Source organism: Nematolebias whitei, chromosome 15, assembly GCF_014905685.2.
Source record: "Nematolebias whitei isolate Nwh7 chromosome 15, NemWhi1, whole genome shotgun sequence".
In the NCBI taxonomy this organism is placed as follows: Eukaryota; Metazoa; Chordata; class Actinopteri; order Cyprinodontiformes; family Rivulidae; genus Nematolebias; species Nematolebias whitei.
The window spans coordinates 40,345,955-40,357,055 of NC_056512.1; the positions used below are offsets into that span (position 1 = coordinate 40,345,955).

General features: G+C 38.5%; 1 protein-coding gene across 1 annotated transcript in view; it reads left to right on the top strand.

Moving 5' to 3' along the window:
- Window positions 1-10,999, top strand: part of grap2a (GRB2 related adaptor protein 2a) — a 12,714-nt gene extending 1,715 nt beyond the window's left edge. Inside the window, exons 4-7 of the mRNA XM_037688686.1 lie at window positions 2,527-2,713; window positions 3,544-3,636; window positions 3,792-3,896; window positions 10,604-10,999. Of these exons, the coding sequence (XP_037544614.1) occupies window positions 2,527-2,713; window positions 3,544-3,636; window positions 3,792-3,896; window positions 10,604-10,783 (565 nt within the window). The 3' untranslated portion in view covers window positions 10,784-10,999. The remainder of the gene's footprint in view (window positions 1-2,526; window positions 2,714-3,543; window positions 3,637-3,791; window positions 3,897-10,603) is intronic.
- Window positions 11,000-11,101: the final 102 nt, after the last annotated feature.

Genomic DNA, 11,101 nt, shown 5'->3' on the forward strand with positions numbered 1-11,101 from the left:
ACATGTCAGCTAAATGCTAACTGTAGCATGGTAACATGTCAGCTAAACGCTAACTGTAGCACGGTAATATGTCAGCTAAATGCTAATTGTAGCATGGTAACATGTCAGTTCTTTGCAGAATCTTTAGGTTTGTTTCCATTTCTGGAAACATCTGGAAACATCTGTGTTCTTTTTTTGCATTTAGGGAATGAAATATGGATCCTATAAACAAGCATGTTGGATCTTAATTTTTGTTAGAGCTAATGTGTTCAGTAGAACCTGCCAAGGTGAATTCCTTGAATTTTACATTTTTCAACAAGGCCATTTATTTATTTATTTTTAAAGAGTCAAAATTTTGATTCAATGTCACCTTTTCTAAAAGTGCACATCTCTGATGCATCCCTGTTAACGGCTTTGTTTATTCCTTTTATAAATTCCTTAACAAAATAATTTGAATTTTTAGCAAAATGGTGGAAAATGTAAATGAAAATCAACACCACATTGTTTGCCACAACAAAATTAACAATCAAATAAAAATGATTACAATAAATGTTTGGATTCAACTTAAACAATAATAGAATATGAAATATTATATTTCTTGTTTAATGTGTTGAAGTGTGAACATCTTGCGAATGTTCAGTTTTTGTGATTCAAGCGTCATAAATAAATGCTATTCATATAATTTATTAATAGATTTTTATAGATTTAGAGATTTATGAATCTTATCATGACCACACCATACATTTATACACTTTGAGTCATCGTCTCGCTCCTTTAAATTCCTCGCACATCTGAAAACTCTGCAGGACATTTAATTTCAAGCCCAAATTGGCAACAGATTAACGAGAGAAGCAGAGATTATTTGTTTTTATTCCAACTCGGCAGCTGTTTATCCGACACATAACTTTGTTTGTTTTGTAGCAGTAAATTAACATTTTAATGACTTTTAAACTTTTTCAGCTGTCTTTAATTATATCTGTTAAACTGTGCTAAAAGTATTTAGTAAAAATAATTTATTTGGTTTTAGTATCAGTGTTATTTATTTTTGCAGTTCATAATTGCAGCATTGTAGGTTTTTAAATTCTGATTGATTTTAGATGAACTGAACATTTTCAAACAAACCCAATGAGGAAGATGCCAGAAGAAAATCCCTCATTTAGCTTTTTATTTATTTGGCCATTATATTTCCTCGATGGTTCAGTACAGAAAGTATTTGCAGTCCTTAAATAATTTACTGCTGTTTAACTTCATGCACAGTGGCACATGTGCTTTGGGCTTCATTACTGAGTAAATAGACTGTCCCCTCCTCTGGTTGTGCACTGATTGGAAATTTACCTCCAGGTGAGTTTTGTTGATTATCCAACAGAGCACAATCCAGCAGGGAGTTTATATACATATATATATATGTGTGTGTGTGTGTGTGTGTGTGTGTGTGTGTGTGTGTGTGTGTGTGTGTGTGTGTGTGTGTGTGTGTGTGTATATATATATATATATGTATGTATCTCTCAATTTCACCTTTTTTTTTTTTACAATGTATATTTCTAAATAATAATAATACATAACCCTTTAAAACATTTTTAATTTGATTTTAAATCACATAAAATTACATTTAAGGAATAAATGAGTGAGATGTTTGGTTCTGGTGTAGTAGTGAGTTATTGATCTTAATGGGGTTTTATCCATTCATCCATTTTCTTTTACCCGCTTCTTCCATTTTGGGTCATGGGGGTCGCCGGTGTCCATGTCCACCAATCACTGTGCAAGAGGAGGGGGACACCCTGGACGGGTCACATGTCCATCACAGGGACACATAGAGACAAACAACCATTAACTCTCTCACTCACACCTAGGGGCAATTTAGAGTTACCAGTCAGTCTAACATGCATGTTTTTGGTCTGTGGGAGGAAACCGGAGTACCCACGCATGCACGGAGAGAACATACTCCACCCAGAAAGGCCCCCGGACCAGGATTTGAACCAGGGACCTGCTCGCTGAGAGGCAGCAGCTCTACCAGTTGCGCCACCGTGCTGCTTAATGGGGTTTTAAATCTGGTTAAATTAAATAATAATAATAATAATTCAAAACAATATTTAAAGTATATAAATCATGAGACAGCCAGAGACGAGATTAACAAATTTAAAGCTTCTTGAGATGATCTAAGAGAATTCTTGAAGGCTTCTAAAATATTTTCTGGAAACGACTGAAACATAAAAACAGATTCTAAATTAACAAAGTCCGTGTTCATTAATCCAGGTATAAAATCCAACATTTTTCAGTCAGGTCATCTGGACAGTTTCTTTTTTTGTGCTGAAACGTTTCGCCTTCGATCCTGAAGGCTTCATCGGTCAAGGAAACACACAACAAAACTGATTCTTCCTCGAACAGCTTACTCCAAAGTGGAACAAACCAGTTCTGCTTGTGATTAGATGGTCTCTTTGGTACGCCCCTCCTCCATAGGAAATATAAAAGTGGAGCTTCGGCTGTTTTTGTGAGGATCCTGGGTTTGGATCCACGTTTGAGTGACAGTTCGACTGTTTTTTGTTTCAGGCATGAGAACGACGTCCAGCACTTCAAAGTGATGAGGGACAATAAAGGCCAGTACTTCCTGTGGTCCGAAAAGTTCACCTCAATAAACAAGATGGTGGAATACTACAAGACCAACTCCATCTCGAGAACCAGGAAGATCTTCCTCAGTGATGGCAGCGAAGACAGCAGGAGCCCCTCCTTGCCCCAGGTAGGCACATTTCTTATTCCAACCGTTATTAAAAAACTATTTAAAATGTAGAATATGAATTAATATAGAATATGACAGCCGTGTAAGTCTCCCAGAGAACTAATTTACTATCAAAAAAGATTAAATATTCAAGAAAATATTTGATATTGTTTAGCTTCTTTAAAGCTTATGATGCTCATATTTATAGAAATATGAAGTATGTATCTTACTTTAACTTGAGCTTTTAGTTAACAATAAAAACTTGCCCTAATTTCACATTTTCATGACGGGAAGTGTAATAAAAGCTAAAACAAATGTCAAAAAGGGATAATTGTTGCAGTTGTAACAATCTTGCAAGAAAATGTTTAAACAACTTTTTGATTAATTATTCACTAAAACTGGTACAGAGACTGTCATCCGTTTGTTTTCTCAGTTAATATTTTTTTGTTTTCCATTTTGTAAAACTATTTATACATAAGTTATGCTCGTTAAGAACAACATCAGATTTCTCGTTTACTAATTTTTTGCTTTTATGAATATTTTTTTATAACAATCATAGATTCTTTTGTATGTCAAGCTGTTATATTGCTATCTTTTTTCTCAATTAGATATTTTTCAATTAATTATTTCTTCTCACAATAGATTCCTCCACTAGCTGTTTATTGTTAGCAGCTGAAATAAATATTTGTTTTCAAACAGAAGGCCCCCCACGGTGCAGAGAATATGAAAACCATTTGATTTGAGGGAGTATAAATAGAGACGAAAGCAGTTTTGTTTGTTACTCGCTGCTCCTGCTGTTCGTGTCTCATCAGATCTCTGTGCATCACTTCCTGTGCGCTTCCTTCCTGCAGGTAAAGAGAGGAAGTTTGCCTGAACAGCGAACCACAGCTGCAGCCGTCGCTGCGTCGCCTCGCAGGGCTTCAGATCAGACCCACAACCAGCTGGTACAGCAAATTCTGTTTCCTTTCTGTCTCACCATCAAGAAATAAAAGTTTCATGTCAGTTACAGGCTTAGTCTGCATGAGTTTCTTTGAGTTGCATCTTCAGTGGGTGAGGAGTGCTCACCGCTGTATGGTTACTCTTTGTTGTGTGTTTTTAGCCTAAAAAATCTGGTGCTCACACCATCGGACACACAGGCCGAAGCAGCCCCGTCTCCTCTGTTTGTCCTCCCCGACGCACCTCTGAGACCATGCCTCTGCCTCAGGTCAGCCTTTCTGTTATGTAGTGGGCCAGTGTGGAGTATTTTGTTTGTTTGTTTGTCATTTTTATTCATTTCATATTTAAAACACAAAAACAATTTAGAAACCAAATGAGAGAAAAAAAACACGTCATAAAATGAAAGGTAGCAGAAGAAGAAAAAATCTTATATCTGCCCCTTGTTTAAAACAAAATCAATTCAAACAGTCAATTCAAACAATAATCATCTATAAGTAATATAACAAAATAATTAACTCATCACAATTTGACGTATTTATATGTATCTTTCCAAAATTTTAATCTTAATCATTTTCTTAAATATAGGCAATGACCTTACTTTTTTTACATCGTTTTCCAAACTATTCCACAGACCTATTCCCTGAATTGAAGTAGACCACCCCTTTAAACTGGTTTTGTACTGTGGTTTAACAAAAATGTCTGTTCCCTTAAGATTATAGCAACTTTTCCTTTTTACAAAATACGTTTGAATGTTTGAAGATAGTGTGTAGTTCTGAGCTTTATACAGTACTAAAAGAATATTATAGTTAACCAAATCATAAAACTTCAGTAATTTCAATTGATAAAATAAATTACTAGATGGATGACAATAATGCTTTCTTGTGATAATTCTTACAGCTCTTTTCTGCAAAATAAAAATAGGCATCGTTATAGTTTTACATGCTGTTCCCCAAACATCAACACAATAAATTAAATGCGAGATTATAATTGTATTATACAGCAAATACAAGGCTTTATCATTCAATAAGTCCCTTACTTTATACAGTACTGCGGTGGATTTAGATATTTTAGTTTTTACAGAATTTATGTGCTGTTTCCATGACAGTTTATCATCAATAATTACACCCAAAAATTTCACCTCACCTACTCTGCATATCTCAACACCCTCAACTCTAAAAGGAACATTGACAGTTATCTTTTTTTTACTAAATATCATATAATTAGTTTTATCAAGGTTCAATGATAACTTGTTTAATTTAAACCAATTTTGTATTTTGACAAACTCCATCTTCATCAACTCATACATCAGTTCCAAGTCTTTACCCAAATAAAAGAAAGTGGTATCATCAGCAAAGAGAACACATTTAAGGATACTGGACACCTTCGTCAAGTCATTTACAGGTCCTTCTCAAAAAATTAGCATATTGTGATAAAGGCCATTATTTTCCATAATGTAATGATAAAAATGAAACTTTCATATATTTCAGATTCATTGCACACCAACTGAAATATTTCAGGTCTTTAATTGTTTTAATACTGATGATTATGGCATACAGCTCATGAAAACACAAAATTCCTGTCTCAAAAAATTAGCATATCATGAAAAGGTTCTCTAAACAAGCTATTAACCTAACCATCTGAATCAACGACGTAACTCTAAACACCTGCAAAAGATTCCTGAGGCTTTTAAAAACTCCCAGCCTTGTTCATTACTTAAAACCGCAATCATGGGTAAGACTGCCGACCTGACTGCTGTCCAGAAGGCCATCATTGACACCCTCAAGCAAGAGGGTAAGACACAGAAAGAACTTGCTGAACGAATAGGCTGTTCCCAGAGTGCTGTATCAAGGCACCTCAGTGGGAAGTCTGTGGGAAGGGAAAAGTGTGGCAGAAAACGCTGCACAACGAGAAGAGGTGACCGGACCCTGAGGAGGATTGTAGAGAAGGGCCGATTCCAGACCTTGGGGGACCTGCGGAAGCAGTGGACTGAGTCTGGAGTAGAAACATCCAGAGCCACCGTGCACAGTCGTGTGCAGGAAATGGGCTACAGGTGCCACATTCCCCAGGTCAAGCCACTTTTGAACAAGAGACTGCGTCAGAAGCATCTCGCCTGGGACTGCTGCTGAGTGGTCCAAAGTTATGTTCTCTGATTACAGTAAATTTTGCATTTCCTTTGGAAATCAAGATCCCAGAGTCTGGAGGAAGAGAGGAGACACAGAGTTCACATTGCTTGAGGTCCAGTGTCAAGTTTCCACAGTCACTGGGGTTTCATGTCAGATGCTGGTGTTGGTCCACTGTGTTTTATCAAGCACAGGGTAAATGCAGCTAGCTGTCAGGAGATTTTGGAGCACTTCATGCTTCCATCTGCTGAAAAGCTTTATGGAGATGAAGATTTCATTTTTCAGCACGACCTGGCACCTGCTCACAGTGCCAAAACCACTGGTAAACGGTTTACTGACCATGGTATTACTGTGCTCAATTGGCCTGCCAACTCTCCTGACCTGAACCCCGTAGAGAACCTGTGGGATATTGTGAAGATAAAGTTGAGAGACACAAGACCCAACACTCTGGATGAGCTTAAGGCTGCTATCGAAGCATCCTGGGCCTCCATAACACCTCAGCAGTGCCACAGGCTGAATGCCTCCATGCCACGCCGCATTGAAGCAGACATTCATGCAAAAGGATTCCCGACCAAGTATTGAGTGCATAACTGAACATGATTATTTGAAGGTTGGTGTTTTTTGTATTAAAAACACTTGTCTTTCATTGGTGGTATGAAATATGCTAATTTTTTGGGACAGGCATTTTGGGTTTTCATGAGCTGTATGCCATAATCATCAGTATTAAAACAATTAAAGACCTGAAATATTTCAGTCGGTGTGCAATGAATCTGAAATATATGAAAGTTTCATTTTTATCATTACATTATGGAAAATAATGACCTTTATCACAATATGCTAATTTTTTGAGAAGGACCTGTACATACAAAATAAACAACTTAGGTCCAAGTACAGAGCCTTGTGGCACTCCACATGAAATACTGCTTAGGTTAGATCTTACATCGTCTATTTGTACAAACTGTTTTCTGTCTTTTAAATAACTACTAGTATTTGAATTATTAATGTGTTTTTCAACCTATAAGTCACAGTTTTTTGTTTTAATTTGCATACCCTGCGACTTATACACCAAAACAACTTATTTATGGATTTCCCCCATATTTATAAACCAATTTTTGGCTGAGATATGACCGTTTTCATTCATTCGGACATTGAAAATATTGAACACTACCATTTTCAGCTGCTAGATGGCACTCAAGGAATATGGAATGCTGTTGTGTGATGTAATAAGTAAAAGTGGCTATTAATGACACAACTGGCTTGCCATAGCCTGCCACCTTTGTCATGCCGGGAGCAACCGTCAAATCAGCTTCTTTTTGCTGCACCGCCCTGGTGAAATGCAGCTAATTTGACCACTGAAGTGCATTTATTTAGAAGTTCAACTGAGAAGCACCTTTGCTATAATGTTGAGCAAACAAATAATTGTTTTAGGTGCTTATATTGTGAAATTTCAAAGAAATGTGCAGCGTTCCTCCTTCCTGATTTCCTCCCTCTGCGCGCCTCCGGAGCACCGGGGCAGCAAATACTTTTGAAATGCTGCTGATTTTACCATTAGTCCTTTTATTAAGTAAAAGTTCAACTGAGACACACCTTTTACTATAAGGTCGAGCAAACAAATAATTGTTTTTAGGTGGTTATCTTGTTAAATTTTGAAGAAATGCACAGCAACTCATCCCTCTGCGCACTCCCGCGAATCGGCGTTTGAAATGCAGCTGATTTGACCGTCAAAGTGCATTTATTAAGAAAAAGTTAGACAGAAACACACCTTTGCTATAATTTAGAGCAACAAATAATTGTTTTAAGTGTTAATCTTGTTAAATTCTTGTTAAAGTCCTCCCGCGGCCGCCATTTGGCAGCTAATCGATTTTTGGCACAACACCGGTCCACATTCCCAGGCTGTCAGCGGTGACGCGTGATAGATGTGACGTATGTGGCGAAGCGACATATTTATGTATTTTTCCACTTTAGTAGACATATTTGGACTGATGCGACTTATAAGGCAGTGCGACGTGTACGGTGGAAAATACGATAGTGTTTGCACCCACCAATCAGTACCTCACACCACTTTGTACTCACTCTGAATCAAATGCAGAAGCAGTTGTTGTGTTCCTGACTGAACTTCAACTCTGAACATCTGGGTTGTCCTGGTCTCCTCTTTTCCTTCTTGTTAGTAAATGTAATGTCGGGACTTTCTCTGCCTGCCCAACAGATACGCACTGTCTTCAAGCTGCAAGCTGAAGAAAAAACATCTAGGTGTTTGAATATGAGCAACACGGCTCATTTTCATGTTTTGTACAAATTTTTTTTCATGTTTATTTAAAACTTATTCAAATCTGATCATAGTTTGAGAGTTTACAAATAGTAAATTTAGGATAATCTGATTTCCTCTTCTCAAAGTAGATGGAAATTAATAAAATAATTTAGCATCTGCAGCTAAAACGTGTCAGGATCTGTATTTCTTCTTCCTTTTTTTTTTTGTCTTTTTTGTGTTTTATGATTATTTTTACTTGTGTTCTGTGATTCTTGTGATTAATATTACTTGTGTTGTCATTTTGTCAATTCCTCCACGTTTTTACCTTCAGTTTGGCTTCTAACGCCTCCATCCCGCCACGCCCTCTCACACCTGTTGCATTAAGCTCAGCTGTTTTCAATTTTCTCATAAGGGGTGTAAAGTGGGGACACAAGGAGAAAACTGAGGATTTGTGAATATGATCAAAATCCTAACACTGGTGATGTTCTGAGTGAGGAAAAACTCGGTGGTTAAATATATATTAAAATCAAAAGCAGCAACCCTTTGAATTGTCACCACAAACCCTGCTAGACCACTCCTAACATCGTCAAAAAGCTTGGTGAGTGAAAGCTGAAATGATCTATTCAAAACTTCCACTTGGATTAGCACTGAGCAGGTCCACAATCTGAGTTCTAGTTTAGGTGGTTTGTGGTTATTGTAGCTTGGAGACATTTGAAAAGTATTTGGATGTGATTCTGACTCTCAGGAACAGAGTAATGGGTTAAACGTCATGAAATAAGTGACTGCACTCCTGACTTACCCCACTACTCCAGTCTGGATGACTTTTTGCACTTCAGACATCGTTAGGATTTATTCTGGCTCTCTGTCATGCAGCAAGCAGAATCCAAGTACACTGTAGAAAAACTACGATGGTGCTGCAGCAAAAACAATCGATTGTTGTTTCAGCCTTGCCTGCACATGGAAATAATGTTTTAGGAACCATAAAACAAGTTCTGGAGTGAACAAACCTTAAAACACCATCTATGTGTTTTTGTCTAGATGGCCACATGCAACCTTTGAAAAATGGTAAAGCTACAGTATAATCTAACCCAGGGGTCTGCAACGTGCGGCTCTGGAGCCACATGTGGCTCTTTCAAGATTTGACCAAAACTAACATAAAACTGAATTTTATAGGACGTTATACCCACAGAAAAAAATTACTAGTTTTAGCAGTTTTCTGGTCATTTTATTTGCAAATATGTGGATACTAGTATACACAGAGTATATTATATTCACTTTAACTTTATTTCTTCAAATAGGATACTGAAGTTATCCATCCATTCATTATCTTTTACCCGCTTCTTCCATTTTGGGTCACGTGGGTCGCCGGTGTCCATGTCCAGCAATCACTGTGCAAGGGGCGGGGTACACCCTGGACGGGTCGCAAGTCCATCACAGGGACACATAGAGACAAACAACCACTCCCTCTCTCACTCACACCTAGGGACAATTTAGAGTTACCAATCAGCCTAACATGTATGCTTTTGGTCTGTGGGAGGAAACAGTACCCGGAGAAAACCCACGCATGCACGGAGAGAACATGCAAACTCCACCCAGAAAGGCCCCGGACTGGGATTTGAACCAGGGACCTGCTCGCTGAGAGGCAGCAGCTTTACCAGTTGTGCCACCGTGCTTACTCAAATTATCCACAATTTAAAAACCAACAACACATAAGCCAGTTCATTGTTTTAGTTTTTTTTTTTTGTTAAATAGGCAAAATATATATATTTTTTTCTTGAGAAGAATCCAGTCTGCTGTGATAGACTTGCGACCTGGATATGGACACAAGTGACCCCCCCCCCCCCCCCCCCCCCCCGCAACCTGAAAAGGAAGAAGCGAGTAAAGATGATGGATGGATGGATGGAATCCAGTCTTTTCTTCTGTTTCAAAATGTAAAAATAATAAATGTTAACAATCATTGAATGTTTTTAGCTTTATAATTTCACACCTACTGGCCAGAAAAGCCCCACCTCTAACATACTTAAGTGGCCCATGGGCCACCAGTTGATAATGAGAATTGTAGCAGGCATTGCGACTCTGGACACGTTTAATTTAGTGTAAAAAAGGGGCAGAAATGGCTCTTTTGACCGTAAAGTTTGCAAACCCCTGATCTAACCTATGGCCCGGGAGCATCTTCTTCTTTGTGTGCATGCTTCAAGCCTTGTTTCTTGTTTTGGTGTATTTTCATGGCAATTTTACGCCTCGTGCAGCCAGAGACATTAACGTTCAGCTTTGTTTAGGATGTTTCTGTGTGGATGAAGGAATTTCTTGAAACACTGTCATGATTACAAGAAAGAAAAAGATAAACAAAAAGATCTTTTTGGAAACCTGTGTTTGGCTCTGTTGGACACACATGATGGTTGCTCCCTGAACAGTTTGAAGTCAGTGGTGGAAATCCTGTGATCAGAATGTGAACTCCAGGAATCGAACCTGTGAAGTTCTGTTCAAAGGGACCTGGGCAGGATAGAGGATTTATTGAAGCCCATATTGTTTTTCATTCTGCAGAGCCCAGTTTTGCCCACTGATGTGTCATTCAGGTATTAACGAGCATTTGTTTCCCTCCCACAGCGGGCCTCCTCGCTGCAGGTGAAGGCGCTGTACGACTTCAAAGCAGAAGAAGACGACGAGCTGGAGTTTGTCGCCGGTGACCTCATCGAGGTGTTGGATCGCTCCGACCACGCGTGGTGGACGGGGAGGCTGCGAGGGAAAAGCGGGTTGTTTCCTGCAAATTACACAATACAGTTGTGATGAAACATCCGACCCAATCTGCAGGCGAAGGAGCACTCTTTAGGGGGTTTTGAAAGTCAAAAGCTTCTGCTGTGCACTGCAGAGGACCGTGGCACAGAGTTTATAGATCCAGTGTGGCTTGTTCAGGTTTTATTGAACATTTCTTGGAGCAGCACCTGCAGGAACTTCCTGAAGTGCTGCAGATGGCACAGGTTGTATTAACCCGTGTGTGGCAGCAGTGATGGATTGCAAAAGTTGTAGGCCAAGCTGCTGATGAATTTATTCTTAATGCTCGTTAGTTTTAGTTTTTACAGATCTGCAGCTTTCTGACGTAATAAA